Source organism: Microcebus murinus, chromosome 7 (genome assembly GCF_040939455.1).
Source record: "Microcebus murinus isolate Inina chromosome 7, M.murinus_Inina_mat1.0, whole genome shotgun sequence".
NCBI lineage: Eukaryota > Metazoa > Chordata > Mammalia > Primates > Cheirogaleidae > Microcebus > Microcebus murinus.
The window spans coordinates 5,360,928-5,377,767 of NC_134110.1; the positions used below are offsets into that span (position 1 = coordinate 5,360,928).

The window sequence follows — 16,840 nt, forward strand, 5'->3', positions numbered from 1 at the left end:
ATCTCTGTGCACCTACCTAGAAGTAAGGCGACTCAAACTGGTTTGCTTAGGAGTTTCCTAGTTTTTGGACTGAACATCTCACATGGCAGGAAAGCCTTCAGCCAGGCAAACTGAGATGGCTGGTCACCCTACGTAGGAGTTCAAATGCTGGGTGGCAGGATATAAATTATTGTCAACCTTATTAGATAATACCAAACTGTTTCCCAAAGTGGATGTATCAATTTTCATTGCCAAGTACAAGGTATGGAAGTTCTGATTGTTCCACATCCTCACCAACACTTAGTATGGTGAGTCTTTCGTAATTTCAGCCTTCCTAGTGTGTGTGCAGTGGTATCTCGTTGTGGTTTTAGTTTGCACTTCTCTTACGACTAATGACAACCCCTGTTCATATGTTTATTGGCTATTTGAATAACCTCTTATGTGAATGGCCTGTACAACTCTTGCCTGTTTTGTACTGGAGTATTTTTTTTTTCTTAATAATTTGTAGGAATTCTTTATATATTCTGGATATGGACCGTTAGTTAAGTTTTATGTGTTTTGCAGACACCTTCTTCCACTATGTGGCTTGTTCTTTCAGGCTCTTAATGATGTCTTTGGATGGTTAGAAGTTCTTAATTTTAATGTAATCAAATTTATCAAAATTTTTTTTTTATTTTTTTCAAAATTTTCTTTTATTGTAAGTACTTTTTGCGTCTTGGTTAAAAGTCTTTGCCTGCCAAGAGGTCATGAAGATATTGCTTATACTGTAATTTCCTAATGGCTTTATTGCTTTGCCTTTTACATTTACTTCTACAACTCATCAGGAATTTAGTTTTGTGTATGACATGAGGCAGGGGCAAGTTTTATTTTTGTCTCCATGTGGACAGCCAGTACCACTTACTGAACTGGCCACCCTTTCTCGGCTGCTCTGTGGGGCCGCCTCCGCAATGCATCAGGTATCCATCTATTTAATCATCTATGTTTCTATCTACATTTTTACATTTCATTTACATTTCTATTATTTGCTTACTTATTTTATCTTGTCTTAACTACCACAGCTTTGTAATCAATTTTGACAAAGCTAGTCCTACCACCATGTTCTTTTACAAGAGTAAATTGTCTATTCTTGGCGTTTTACATTTCACTTTTGTTTTTTAATGGTTGCAAAGTATTTCCTTTGTATAAGTGTACCAGATTTCATCTAACCACTCTTTGGCCTCGGTAAATAATGCCCTCGTGTGTGCTTGCTTCGGCAGCACATATACTAAAATAATGCTACCGTGAACATTTCTATAGCTATGTCTTTGAGATCATGTGCAAGTGCTGAGAAGATACACTCTACTCTCTGGCTACAGTGGCTATCCCTTCAGCTCCTCTCAACCAACTCCCTCTTGTTCCTTAACACCTTGCCCAAATGTCTCTCCCTCTGACAAAGCCTTTGCCTCCTCCCTGGGCAGAGCTATGGTTTTTGTTTTAAGGTCCCAGAGCTTACAAGTTTTAACAAGTTTCCTCTTCAGAACTATGCTTGCAATTTAGGTATTACTGCTGATGAATATTAATAGAAAAGATTAGAAATCTAGAAAAAAAGGAAAAATGGAGAAATCAATGGCAAAAGAAAAGACAGTATTAAATGAATCATACTTACCTGTAATAGGTTTAGGTGGTTTGATCTTCATTATGTGAACTGGAAGACTCAACTTAATTTCTCCTTTAAAATTAATGTTTACATCCTAAAATAAGAAAAAAGCATAGCTAATAAGCTAACAAAAGATATGAAATGGAATCATTAAAAACATTCATTCTAAAAGAAGGCAGAAAAACAGGAAAATGGATGGAACAAATAGAAAGTAAATAGTAAGGGGCTAGATTTAAACCCAAGCATATCAATAATCACATTAAATGTATATGGTCTAAACACCCCAATTAAAAGGCAGAGATTGTCAGAGTGTATAAAAAGGCAAGACCCAATGATATGCTGTCAAAAAGAAACTCATTTTATGACTCATAATCTGAAGCCATGGGGGAGAAAAAAGAGAAACTTATTTTAAATATAATGACACAAATATGTCAAAAGTAAAAATACAGAGGCCAGGCGCAGTGGCTCACGCCTGTAATCCTAGCACTCTGGGAGGCCGAGGCAGGCGGATTGCTCGAGGTCAGGAGTTCAAAACCAGCCTGAGCAAGAGTGAGACACTGTCTCTACTACAAATAGAAAGAAATTAATTGGCCAACTAATATATATAGAAAAAATTAGCCAGGCATGGTGGCACATGCCTGTAGTTTCAGCTATTTAGGAGGCTGAGGCAGCAGGATTGCTTGAGCCCAGGAGTTTGAGGTTGCTGAGAGCTAGGCTGACACTACGGCACTCACTCTAGCCTGGGCAACAAAGCAAGACTCTGTCTCAAAATAAATAAATAAATAAATGTACAGCAAAAAATATACCTTACTAAAACTAATCAAAAGAAAGCTGGTATGGCTATATTAATATCTGAAACAGAAGATTTCAGAACAAAAAAATCAGGTATTGAAAAGCAAATAATGATAAAATGATCAATTTATCAGAAGACATGACATTACAAATTATTAACAGCTACAAAATACATGAAGCAAAAACTCAAAGAAGTGAAAAAAGAAATAGATAAATCTACAATCTTAGAGATTTCTCTTTCAATAACTTGTGGAATAAGTAGACAAAAAATCAGTAAGAATGGACTAAGGATATAGAAGGAAAAGCAGTAAGGCTATAGAAGTCTTGAATAGCTTGACCCATAACAGAATATATACTCTGTTCAAGTGCACGTAGAACACTTACCGAGGTAAACCACATTCTGGGCATAAACAAGTCTCAATAAACTTAAAAGGATTCAAATAGATAAAGAATGCTCTCTGGGCCGGGCGCTGTGGCTCACGCCTGTAATCCTAGCTCTTGGGAGGCCAAGGCGGGCGGATTGCTCAAGGTCAGGAGTTCAAAACCAGCCTGAGCAAGAGCGAGACCCCGTCTCTACTATAAATAGAAAGAAATTAATTGGCCAACTGATATATATATAAAAAATTAGCCGGGCATGGTGGCGCATGCCTGTAGTCCCAGCTACTTGGGAGGCTGAGGCAGAAGGATCACTGGAGCCCAGGAGTTTGAGGTTGCTGTGAGCTAGGCTGACGCCACGGCACTCACTCTAGCCTGGACAACAAAGCGAGACTCTGTCTCAAAAAAAAAAAAAAAAAAAAAAAAAAAAAAAAGAATGCTCTCTGATCACAATGGATGAGTAAGAAAATGCAAGTTTGTAAGAAAATATATATAGTATGATGCCACTTACGTAGAAAAAAATTCCCATGAAACAAAACTATATTTTTCGAAATAAATATAAGAATATAAATACACACTAAAGATCTTCAAAACATATACCAAGCTAATAATGTTGATTACCCCTGGAGAGGGCTGTTTTCCTGAATGACCCGACTTTTCCAAGAGTGATGATGCATTCATATTTTATTTGTATAATTAATGTAATTTAAAATTTGAATAAAGGGCTCTAGCAAGAGACTTCCATTCCAGAAGTCCACTGCTACCTTACTGTTACGACTGAGTCCTCTGAGGGCTAAACCTCTGGATAGCACAGTGTGCTCCCTGTCTCAGAAGCTAGCTAGGAAACTACAAGGAAGCCTCTCTGCTCTCTAAGGCTGAGGTCCCCAAGCCCCAGGCCTCTGACCCGTACTGGTCTGTGCGCTGTTAGGAGCTGGACCACACAGCAGGAGGTGAGCAGCGGGAGAGCGTAGGGAGGGAAGCTTCACCTGCATTTACAGCGGCTCCCCATCGCTCCCACCACTGCATAAGCTCCCCTCCTGTCAGATCAGCTGCAGCATTAGATTCTCTTAGGAGCTCGACCCCTACTGTAAACTGCACATGGGAGGGATCTGGGTTGCGGCTCCTTAGGAGACTCTAATGCCTGGTGATCTCGGTGGAGCCGAGGCGGTGATGCTAGCACTGGGGAGCAGCTGCAAGTACGGATCATCATTAGCAGAGAGGTCTGACTGCACAAGAAATGTAATGAATCATCCCAAAACCATCCCAACCTTCCCCTGCATCCGTGGAAATATTGTCTTCCATGAAACCAGTCCCTTGTTCCAAAAACGTTGGGGACCACTGCTCTAAGGTATTCCAAGACAAAGAAAAAGCCTCCTAAGTCACTTGGCTTGGTGGATGTGGCTGTTATTTTGGGAGGGGCATAGCTAAATATCAAGGGGCCCTTAAGTAAGTAAAAACACAAAATTATAAACACTAAATACTCGTGGCCACTCTAATTTCATCCAATATGGGGGAAATTGTGACAGAAAGAAGTTAGAGTGAAAAGAGACAGTGGTGTTAAGTGATCGTGGTTAAAATATTACTTTTGTCATATTACTTTTGTTACTTTTGTCAATTTTACAAAAATATACCACCATGTGAACACATTGGTAGAGGCGGGCCCTCCCAGGGGCCCAAAGTGAGGTTCCTCTAAAATTTAAGGGTTTTTTTGTTTTGTTTTTTTTTTTATACAGAGTGTCACTTTGTTGCCTGGGCTAGACTGAATGCCGTGGCATCAGCCTAGCTCACAGCAGCCTCAAACTGCCAGGCTCAAGCGATCCTCCTGCCTCAGCTTCCCGAGTAGCTGAGACGCCAGGTGCTCGCCACCACACCTGGCTAATTTGTTTGTTTCTATTTTTAGTTGACTGGCTAATTTTTTCTATTTTGTAGAGACAGGGTCTCACTCTTGCTCAGATTGGTCTTGAACTCTTGAGCTCAAGCGATCCTCCCGCCTTGGCCTCCCAGAGTGCTAGGATTACAGGCCTGAGCCACTGTGCCCAGCCTCAAGCTCTCTGAACTTCAGGTAAATAGAACTCTGGACAAAGGGACTTAGGTCAATTATACTCAAGGATAGGAGGCCATCTTCAATGGGTATGAGGCACAAGATTAAGTCACAGAGAATCTGAAAACAGCACCCTCATGGAACATTTTGCTAGTATATTTGATATTGAAGATAAATTTCAAGTAAAAATAAAAATCACTAAAATGCAACTTAAGTCTCTCTGGAGATTTTCTTTAAAGTTTCTTACCATTTCTAAAGTATCTGTAGAAAGGAGATCGAGAGTGTTCTAAGGAGAAAAATGAGAAATTAATTCACAATAGGTTTGATGTATGTTCTCCCCTCCCCCTTTCATCACCTGAGCTGCTCTTCCTTCCCCCAGTTACTCTTGTGAGAAGCGGATTCATGCAGTAGGCACCAAGGGCCAATATTTGTGTGGTCTTCTGGCTTACAAGATCTTAACAAGATCCTGTTTTCCAGGTTCTTAACAAGTAATTGGGGAAACAAATAGTTAATAAGAGAAGGTCTGAATGAATAGAGGTGAGGAGATCAGTTAGGACACTATAATAAAATCTAAGTTGAAGCAAATATTTCTGGTTGGCAAAATATATCAGTGATGTTGAGAATTATATTTATTTTATTTTTTTCTCTCTTTTTTTCCCTGCCAGCATGATGGATTGAGAATCATACCTAATTAACTCTAAATATAATTCATAGTAAAAGAATTACCACCATAACTGGCATTAGCTGGTTGCTTCTCAATATAATAAAAGGCAGTTAATTATGATAAGAAACCACTGCCATTCAAGGTGATTTTTCTACTTGCACAACAAATTAGTCTATCAAAAAATATATCTTTTGGGTACTAAGTATGATACTATGAGATTGGTTGACAAAAAGCAGAAGGCATGGGCTTAGCAATCCAGAAATTTATCATCTATTGAAGACAAAAGGACTTTCATGCATAAGAAAATAACTAAAAACCAAAAAAAGTATGTGAGAAGTGTCAAAAAGAGAGGTACAAACAATAAATTCTGTAAGAGTTTTAAGGAAGAAGATCTCTGGGCTGGTGACTCTCCCAGAGACACAAGAAGCTGGGGAGAAAGGCATTTATTCAAAGTCCCTCAATAAGATCAGCAGTGAATGTGAGTCTAAATCTTAGTCTCCTGTAATAATAATTATTGCTAATTATTAATTAGTGATTAATAATAATCACTAATTCTTTAGCACTTAATACAATGTGTTTTAAAAGGGTCCTCAATTAATATTAGTTGGTGGTAGCTTAAAAAGAAAAATAATAAGCACACATTGTATAAATAAACAGATTAAGTCTTAATATTTACTGAGCAACTATATCTTAAAGACATAGCAAAAGTCTCAGCCGTTGTATGTAAACTAAAAGGTAGAGTTACTATCTTCTAAGAATAATATAAAGAATATACGTATTTCCATATATTGAGAACAACTTCTTTACACCACAAATTTCAAATTTAGTGGAATTGAAGGCATGAAAGGATTATTTCAGCCAGGAGGGGAAAAAATGACCTATGAAGCAATAATCAGACAAAAGGCCTTCCTCCCAGAGAAATGCCTGGGAAGGGTTCAGTAGAGAGGCAGCTCCCAGACAAGAGAGGTACTGAGATTCCCACTACTAAAGACACCTCTACTTTTTAATATCTTATTTTAACCAAAGCAAATTGATTTAGGAGACATGGGCCAAGGTTCCTGTTGTCCTCTCTTTATAGCCCAGAGGCCTCACTCATTGTGAAATTCCAAAGAGGGTTTGGGCTAGATGTGGGTCAAGGGAGAAACCTATCAGCTAAAAGCAGAGATGTTTCTTACCGGTTGTTTGACTTTTTTCTTTGAATTTGAAGGGAATTGGGGGTGCCCCACTTCCTTGAGCCAAGTCTCCTTGGGCAATTTATACACATCCAGCCAAACATCTCCAGCTCCTGCATTGGGAAACCAAAGAACCGTTGAGCAAGCGCAAGTAGGCCACAAGTCTCCCCGCTGAAATGGCCTGTCTTCTCGGAACCGCTGGCACGGAGGTCAGCCACCTCTGGAGCAGGCGCCCACGGATAGCAACTTCAGCGAATGGAAGGAGATGGACTTCTGCCATGGTCACTGCAAGTCCTCACGCCCCAGATCACTTTCCCACGGACAGTCAACCCTCGAGCCACTGCCATCTAAGGGAATTGGGGGCTCGACGCAGCACAGTCTCCAACCTGACTGCCCGCTCGGCCCAGTCCCCATGTTTTCTGTGCTGCAAATGGCGAATTCCACTGACGTTTGGCCTTGAGTTATACCTGTCCTGTCTGGGGAAGAAGGTGGCACATATAGAATCAGTAACCGAGAGCAATATGGCTAAGGAAGAATAAAAATTCGAAAAAATGCCTCAAAAAGTGTTCTTCTGACCAATATTTGAGGAGATGACAACTTATGGGGTGGTTGTGGGACTTGATTTTGTCATAGAAACATTCTTAGCTTCTGTACGTCAACCAACCTGGAAATGTCCCAGGTACCTGTCAACCTGAAAATGTTGCTCTCTCGTGGTATGGACTCCTAGCTGAATGTTTCCTTTAGGATGTAATCATCTGCACGCCTTAATTTCAGACTTTTGGCCTCCAGAATTGTGAGAGAATAATATCTTTTGTTTTAAGCCACCGAGAGTTTTGTGGTACCTTGTTACGGCAGCCACAGGAAACTAATATAGATGGTGCAAAAGTTTCTTCAAATACATAAAGCATTATAAAATATATATCTCCCTCAAGCACCTAACATTTGAGGGGCTTTGGGCAAGAGTATAAAATATAGGCTTAAATACCGTCCTATCTAAATATTTAAAAGTTAAAAGGCAAGATAACAAATATGTGAATAAAATATGTTCTATTACCCTAACAATATGTGTACCTCCATAATATGATGAAATAAAAAAAAATATGTTCTATTGCCACCGTGATAAATGCAGCAGGCAAGCTCCGACGAGGTGCTGAGATTGGTGATAAAACTTTAAGGAGAAACAACAGGACATTAGTATCATCTCAAAGGGTCACCCCCCCCCAAATGTTAATTACTGTGGTGGTGGTGTTTGTTTTTATTTCAAAATATTAAGTGGGTACAAACGTTTTTGTTACGGATACCTTGTGTAGTACTTAAGTCAGGGCTTTTGGTGTGCCTGTCACCAGGACGGTGTTCATTGTACATAATAGGCACGCTGAACTCCCATCCTATCCTTCCCTCTTCCTGGTTTCCAGTGTCCTATGCATCTCTTTGTGCCCGTGTATGCCTACTGTGTAGCCCCCACTTATTAGTGAGAACATACGGTGTTTTGTTTTCCATTCCTGAGACACTTTGCTTAGGATGACGGTCTCCAGTTCCAACCAAGTTGCTACAAATGACATTGTTTCATTCCTTTTTATTGCTAAGACATTCTCCATGCTATATTGTGGTGGTTTTAATGTATGTCCAAAAATTCTTTGATTCTCCTGCCTCTAGGCAGTGCTGCTTAAATCATCTTCCTTTGAGTGTGGTCTGGACTTAGTGCTCCTTAGAGTACGAGAAAGGAAAAACAGTAGCTTTACAGTGGAGAGACCTGGAAGACACTACTTTTAGTAAGTGATCGAGGCTAATATTAGCAGTAGCGAGTCACCTTGCTATCACATACCCCTGGTACGATGCAGTCGGAAGTGGAGAGGCAGCTCCCAGACAAGAGAGATACTGAGATTCCCACTATTGAAGACAGCTCTACATTTTAATATCTTATTTTAACCAAAGCAAATTAATGTGGGAGATATGGCCCAATGTTCCTGTTGTCTTCTCTTATAGCCCAGAGGCCTCATTCATTGTGAAATTCCAAAGAGTAAGGCTAGATGTGGGTCAAGGGAGAAACCTATTGCCTCTGTGGTATCTTCCCCCCAAAATCCTTAACCCCAGTTGAATCATGAGAAAAATAGCAGACAAACTGAAATTGAGGGATATTCTTTTTTTTTTTTTTTTTTTTTTTTTGAGAGAGAGTCTCACTCTGTTGCCCAGGCTAGAGTGCTGTGGCATCAGCCTAGCTCACAGCAACCTCAATCTCCTGGGCTTAAGGGGATCCTCCTGCCTCAACCTCTGGGTAGCCATGACTACAGGCATGTGCCACTATGCCTGGCTAATTTTTTCTATTTTTAGTTGTTTGGTTAATTTCTTTCTATTTATAGTAGAGACGGGGGAGACTTCTCGCTCTTGCTCAACTGGTCTCGAACTCCTGAGCTCAAGCAATCCTCCCACTTCAGCCTCCCAGAGTGCTAGGATTACAGGCATGAGCCACTGTGCCAGGCCAAATTGAGGGATATTCTTCAAAATATCTTACTGGTACTCTTCAAAAGTGTCAAGGCCATGAAAAACAAGGAAATACCAAGAAACTGTCACATATAGGAGATTAAAGAGAAACAATTACTAAATATAATATGGTATCCTGGATTGAACCTTGGAACAAAAATTTAATTAGTGAAAAAACCAAGAAAATCTGCAAAAAAAAATCTGTAGTTAATAGTTAATTATATTGTACTCATGTTATTTGCTTACTTTTGACAACTGTAGCACGGTCATTTTAAATGTTAGTATTAGGAAAGTTGGGTGAAGGGTATAGGATAGGAAAACTCTCTGTACCATCTTTGCAACTCTTCTGTAAATCTAAAATAAATTCTAAATAAAAAGTTCGGAGGGAAAAGAGTAATCATCTGGAAGAAATTGAAAATGTGAACCATGTTAACAGTCTTTGGTTAATCTTGCCTTGGAGGAGGAAAGCTGCAAAGTCCCCTCCTTGAGAGATCTCCATCTTCAAACAGGCGACTTGCTTGCTGGCATCATCCTGAAAAGAAAGAGCTAGTGATAGAGTGAGCTCAGCCTAGTGACAGAGAAGAACGTACTTCAGGGCTTTCTGTGGTTCATGCCCAAGAACAGATATCCTTTTAAAGCTTGGGACATGAAAAAATGCCATAAGACTACTTCACACTTCCCATTTTTGTACAGAATGGGACAACATGGTATGTAAAAAAGTAGAACTCACTTTTCTAAATGTTTTTGGACTTATTTTCTGGTTTCTTAAATACTCCTGTGGATTTGTGACATACTCTTGGATCTCTTGGTCAGGTATGCAAACCCTAAAGCCTGTGTTGGTACCTGATTATTTAATTGGATTGAAATAAATTCTACATGACACTGAAAACTCTAGTGGTTGCTGGACAAGAGGCTCTACCTTGACTATAGTAGAGACTGACTGTAACCCTAGTATGAAACCTGCTCAGATTTTGGGCAAGGTGGGAGAGGCTCAGTGTGCATAGTTATGCTATATCTTTAAGGAGGTTGAAGATTACTAGCAAAATAAGGTGGCTAGACTAGTTAGACTGGTAAATTCCGTAATTTATTTAATGAGAACCAGTTAAAAATTTTTAAAATTTATATATTTTAGCATCAACTTGTTATGAAAATTTTCAAACATACAAAAAGAGAGAAAATAGAATAACAACTCCTCATATATCCATTACTCAACTTTGACAATTATCAAAATATGACAAATCCTGTTTTATTTATTACCTTCCAAACTCATTAATATTTTTATTTAAGTAGGCCTAAAATATTAACAATTCCTAAATATCATTTAATATCCAGTCTGGTTTTGAATTTCCTCAGTTGTCTCACAAAGGTCATAAATATCTTTTCACAATTGGTGTGTCCACATCAGGATCCAAATAAAGTCCATGGATTGTATTTAGTTAATACATCTCTTAAGTCTCTTTAAATTTATAATAGCTCCCTCATTTGTTTTTCTCCTTGCCATTTATTTGTTGAAGAAACAAGGTCATTTGTCCTATGGAATTGGACACTGTGGATCAAACGATTGCATCTCCATGGGGTTAACATGTTCCCTTGGGTCCCTGTATTTCGTATAAACTGGTAATCAGATCTAGAGCTTTGATTAGATTTAGGTTCAACTGTTTGGCACGAATACTCCACGGGTGCACTGTGGCCTTCCTACTGCACATCAGGAGGCCCATGATAGCTGGTTGTCTCTCTTTTAGTAATGTCGAAACAGATAATTGACAACAGGTGTTGTCATCCTGACTCATCAATTATAAAATTCCCCATCGGCCACTGGTGGGTACTGCCTAGACAATACTCTGTAAAATGGTGGGGTGGGGGTGGGGATGAGGGGGCTGCTCTCTGCTCCTGCTACAGATTGAACTCTAATAGCATCTTTTGATGAGCAGAAGTTTAAAGTTTGTTAACAGCTTCATCAGAGGTGTAATGACATGCAATAAACTGCACATTTGAAGCGTACAATCTGGTAAGTTTTGACATATGTGTACCCCTTGAAACCATTGCCACTATCAAGACAGTGAACATATCCATCACCTCCAAATGTTTCTTCCTTCCCCTTTGTGTTCCTCAAGTTGCCCCAGGCAACAACTCTGTTTTCTGTCACTAGATTAGTTTGGATTTTCTAGAATTTTATAAAAATGGAATCACACAGTATGCATTTTAGTTAATTTTTTTTTTGAGACAGAGTTTCAGTCTATTGCCTGGGCTAGAGTGCCGTGGCGTCAGCCTAGCTCACAGCAAGCTCAAACTCCTGGGCTCAAGCGATCCTCCTGCCTCAGCCTCCCGAGTAGCTGGGACTACACGCATGCGCCACCATGCCTGGCTAATTTTTCTATTTTTAGTACAGACAGGGTCTTGCTCTTGCTCAGGCTGGTCTCGAACTCCTGACTTCAAGTGATCCTCCCACCTGCACCTCCCAGAGAGTATGTATGCTTTTTTGTCTGACTTCTTTCACTCAGCATAATTATTCTGAGATTTGTATATGTCATTAAATGCATTGCTGACATAAGAGTTCATTCTTTTTTATTAGTGGATAATATCCCATTGTATGAATATACCATAATTTGCTTTTCCATTCACCTGTTGATGGACATTTGGGTGGTTTCTATTTTTTTGGCTATTAGAAACAAAGCTGCTATGAACATTTATATACAAGTCTCTGTATGGGCATATGCTTTTGTTTCTCCTGGGTAAATACCTAGGAGTGGAATGGCTGGATCATATGGTAAGTTATGTTGAAGTTTTTAAGAAACTACTGAAGTGGTTGTACCATTATACTTTACCACCAGCAGTGTATGGAAGTTCTGGTTGTTGTGTATCTTTGTCAACACTTGACATAGTGTTTTTAATTTGAGGCATTCTAATACATATGTAATGGTATTTCATTATGATTTTAATTTCTACTCCCTAATGACTAATGATATGGAGCATCTTATCTGCCTTCCATATATCTTCTTTGGTGAACTGTCTTTTCAAATCCTTTGCCCATTTAAAAAATCATATTATTTCCTTGTTTTGAGAGTTCTTTATATATACTGGATATACATCCTTGATCATATATGTGATTTGCAATAATTCTCCCATATGGCTTGTATTTTTTTTTAATTTTTTTTCCAAGCTATACATCAGCTTCATGGCTTGTATTTTTATTCTTTTAATAATATCATTTGCAGAACAGAAGTTTAAAATTTTGATAAAGTCCAATTTCTCAATCTTCTTATTTTATGGATCATGCTTTTGGTGTTGTAGCTAAAACATCTTTCCCTAACCCAAGGGCATAAAGACTTTTTCCTGTGTTTTCTTCTAGAATTTTTATAGTTTTAGGTTTTACATATAGGTATATGATCCATTTTGAGTCAATTTTTGTATATGATATGAAGAATGAGAAGTTTTTAATTTTGGTAAAATCCAATATCAATATTTTATTTTATTATTAGTGTTTTTCATGTCTTAAAAAATCTTTACCTGCCCCAAGGTAGCATAAATATTTTTGTGTGTGTTTTTCTCAAGAAGAATAATGTTTTTAACTCTTATGTTTAGATCTAAAATCCATTATTAAATTTAATTTTTATATATGGTATGGAGTTGAGGCTCATTTTTTTCTACATTTGTTCATCCAGTGTTTCAGCATCATTTGTTGAAAATATTTTCTTTCCCCAATTGCCTTGGTGTCCATCAACAGTATTAATATTTCTTAGAAGACAAATGACAGTTAAAAATCTACTCTGAGCAATATCTTCTCTTTGGGGGATTCATTGATTCAAAATACACTTTCTGAGAACGTACAGTATGCCAGGCAATGAGCTGGGAAAAAGTGATTCAAAGGGGAGTGAGAGAGGTCCCCTGCTCTCAGGAGAAGCAGCAGTTATACAAATGGGTGTAAAGGGTGCAGAAAACACTGTACTAGAGATCATGTTCTATATGGAGGTGCCACGAAGCAGGGAGAGATTAGTTCTTCTTGGGTATATGAAGGAAAGTATCTTACAGGATGAGGAGATATTTGAACTTGAAGCTTGGTCTTGAAGAATGGGAGAAATTTAACAGGCAGACATGGTAGGTGTAAAGAAACAAGGAGAGACTGGGCGTGGTGGCTCACGCCTGTAATCCTAACACTCTGGGAGGCCAAGGCGGGCGGATTGCTTGAGGTCAGGAGTTTGAAACCAGCCTGAGCAACAGTGAGACCCCGTCTCTACTATAAATAGAAACAAATTAATTGGCCAACTAATATATATAGAAAAAATTAGCCGGGCATGGTGGCGCATGCCTGTAGTCCCAGCTTCTCAGGAGGCTGAGGCAGAAAGATTGCTTGAGGCGAGGAGTTTGAGGTTGCTGTGAGCTAGGCTGATGCCATGGCACTCACTCTAGCCTGGGCAACAAAGCGAGACTCTGCCTCAAAAAGAAAAGAAAAGAAAAGAAAAGAAAAGAGAAGAGAAGAGAAGAGAAGAGAAGAGAAGAGAAGAGAAGAGAAGAGAAGAGAAGAGAAGAGAAGAGAAGAGAGAAGAGAAGAGAAGAGAAGAGAAGAGAAGAGAAGAGAAGAGAAAAGAAAAGAAAAGAAAAGAAAAGAAAAGAAAAGAAAAGAAAAGAAAAGAAAAGAAAAGAAAAGAAAAGAAACAAGGAGAGCATTCGAAGCTGAGTGATACATTGGTCTGATGCTCAAGCAAAAAATCTGAACTGGAGTTGGAGCTCCTCAGTAATTTTCTTCTCTTGACAAAAAAGTAAATAAATCCAAGGCATTCAGCCTCTACCCTTGACGGTGGGGGATCTTTCAATTGGATATTTTGGAGGAGACTCTCTGACCAGGGAGTTCTCTATTTCTTTCTTTCTTTCTTTCTTTTTTTTTTTTTTTAAGCATAAAGATTATTTTGAACTGAATATTTCTTTGAAATATAGGACAGCTATCATTTCTTCCATATTAAAAGTAAACTTAGGCCGGGCGCTGTGGCTCACGCCTGTAATCCTAGCTCTTGGGAGGCCGAGGCGGGCGGATTGCTCAAGGTCAGGAGTTCGAAACCAGCCTGAGCAAGGGTGAGACCCCGTCTCTACTATAAATAGAAAGAAAGTAATTGGCCAACTGATATATATATAAAAAAAATTAGCCGGGCATGGTGGCGCATGCCTGTAGTCCCAGCTACTCGGGAGGCTGAGGCAGAAGGATCACTCGAGCCCAGGAGTTTGAGGTTGCTGTGAGCTAGGCTGACGCCACGGCACTCACTCTAGCCTGGGCAACAAAGCGAGACTCTGTCTCAAAAAAAAAAAAAAAAAAAAAAGTAAACTTAATTTGCTACAGCTTTTGGCCCAGCTAAAGGTGAAAACAGGAACTCACCACTTCATTGATGGCTTTGCTTAGGAAAATACCATCCTTATAGAAATAAAGTAGTCTAATGATACCTGGAACAGAACAATAAGTAAGAATGTAAGACAGACAAGTGAGCTAAAGGAGAATTAGAATTTTACATTTGACTTTCTGAACTCAGCAGCATAAACTCATGCATCTGAGGCCCCTCCCTGGCCCTCCACTGCCCACGCTGCTCTCGGTCTCCTTGACGCCCTCCACCCCTCCACCCCTCACTGGACATCCTCAGGTCATTTTCCTTCCTGGGTTCTCTCCACCTACCCTGGCCCTACCTGCATCTGCTAGAAGTTCCTGTAAGCGTGTCCATCACAGCAATCCACTTCTGGATTCCCATCCACCTGCTTTAGTGCATCGTCCCTTATTGCTTCACACTGTTACCAACCGCTTCCTCCGAGTGTGCTGCGTCCCTCTTGCAAGTGCATGGATTGTGTGAGGAAAAGGACCGTCGTATCTCACCCATCCGTGTGCCTCACCTCTCAAGCCCAACAAGCTCTTTATGTTTTATGCTCTTTAATTGTGTTGAATTAATAAGTGATTCTGTCAATCTAATTCCCATTTAATGTAAGGGCTCCAGTATATGATCGTCACCTACCATGACTTCTTACCTTTCTTTAGGTGCCTCCCTGACACTCATCACCTGCCTCCAGGCCACAGTACAGGCATCGTAAAGACATCTGGCCCACTGCGGGTGAGAGTCTAACTCAACTCAATAAAGATTCATGGGGTATCTGCTCGATACACCAATATATGTGCTAGCGACACCAAGGCAGTCTGCCTTGGAATTCATCAAATTGAGGGTTACACAGACATGACCAACTAGTGTGATGCAGCCTGATAATATGTATGACCCTATCTTAAACCAAGCTAGTTCTGCACATCAACATTTCCACACAGATATCCTCCAGGGGCCTCAAATCTGCGCATGTTAAAATGGAATTCTTCAACTCACAGACCCTTGAAAACTTACTCTCCTATAATTGTTGTCAAAGAATGGCATGATCATCCACCAGAAAGGCAGAGTCATTCTTCTTCACTGTTCCCAGCATGCCTCCCTTCTCCCTCATCCATGCACATATTCTATCACTCACTAAGTATTTTCCTTTTCATTTGTTAAGCTTTTATTTTTAACTAATTTTAGACTTACAAAAAAGTTGCAAAAATAGCACAGAGTTCCCATATATCCCTCCTCTCGCTTCCCCTAATGTTAACATCTTATATAACCACAGTAAAGTTTTTCTTTTCATTTGAACAGCCTCTGCCTTGATTCAGACCTTCATCATTTCTCTTCTCAATGAGTACAATAGTCCTTCCTGTTCTCTCTGCCTCTCATTTTTACTTTTCCAAACTCCTGCCAGGCTGCCCTTCCTACAATGCCAGTCTGGCCAGGTCAACCTGCTGCAGAAGGCTCTCCAGTGTGCCTGCGTTGCTTGCTTGGAGAGACGCAAGCTCACATAGGTGGTCTCAAGGCGAGCAGGCACTTTCTGCTCTCCTCGCCCCAACACCACACAGCCACCTCTCTGATTTCTGCTCTCCTCACCCCAACACCACACAGCCACCTCTCTGATTTCTGCTCTCCTCGCCCCAACACCACACAGCCACCTCTCTGATTTCTGCTCTCCTCGCCCCAACACCACACAGCCACCTCTCTGATTTCTGCTCTCCTCGCCCCAACACCACACAGCCACCTCTCTGATTTCTGCTCTCCTCGCCCCAACACCACACAGCCACCTCTCTGATTTCTGCTCTCCTAGCCCCAACACCACACAGCCACCTCTCTGATTTCTGCTCTCCTCGCCCCAACACCACACAGCCACCTCTCTGATTTCTGCTCTCCTCGCCCCAACACCACACAGCCACCTCCTGGCCAGTGCTGACACTTGCCTTCTCATCCCCCGCAAAGTAGGGAAGCTCCCCATATCCAGAGGCAGCAGTCTGGGTCACCCAAACAGAAGGACAGGCTTTTGGCGGCAACAGAAAGCAACAGTGCACCTACCTAGGCCACTGTCTACAGTTTTTTAGACCATGCTCCCCATGAAGGCCTGGTTCATCCTTGGGCTAAGGGGAAAAAGCAAGCTCTGGTTTCTATGAGCATCAGGATGCTGAGCATGAAAAAGTGTGTGGCTTCTGCAGCCATATTGTCTGTTTGTCCCTGTGCCACTTACTTTCCATGTTACCTCAAGTAAGTTATTTAACCTTCATGCCTCAGTCCTTCTTCTGAACAGGAATAACAAATTGCACTTCCCTCCTAGGGTTGCTGTGAGGATTAAATGCGCTAACACACGTGAAAAGTGAGAATAGTGCTTGG

At 40.3% G+C, this 16,840-nt stretch overlaps 1 protein-coding gene across 1 annotated transcript in view; it reads right to left on the bottom strand.

The window, feature by feature from the left end:
• The window catches only part of WDR93 (WD repeat domain 93), a 47,757-nt gene that overhangs the window by 21,704 nt on the left and 9,213 nt on the right, over nucleotides 1–16,840 (bottom strand). Inside the window, exons 4-8 of the mRNA XM_012763327.3 lie at nucleotides 14,506–14,570; nucleotides 9,594–9,672; nucleotides 6,663–6,772; nucleotides 5,071–5,109; nucleotides 1,625–1,709 (exon numbers count right to left, since the gene is read on the bottom strand). Coding sequence (XP_012618781.3) covers nucleotides 1,625–1,709; nucleotides 5,071–5,109; nucleotides 6,663–6,772; nucleotides 9,594–9,672; nucleotides 14,506–14,570 — 378 coding nt within the window. The remainder of the gene's footprint in view (nucleotides 1–1,624; nucleotides 1,710–5,070; nucleotides 5,110–6,662; nucleotides 6,773–9,593; nucleotides 9,673–14,505; nucleotides 14,571–16,840) is intronic.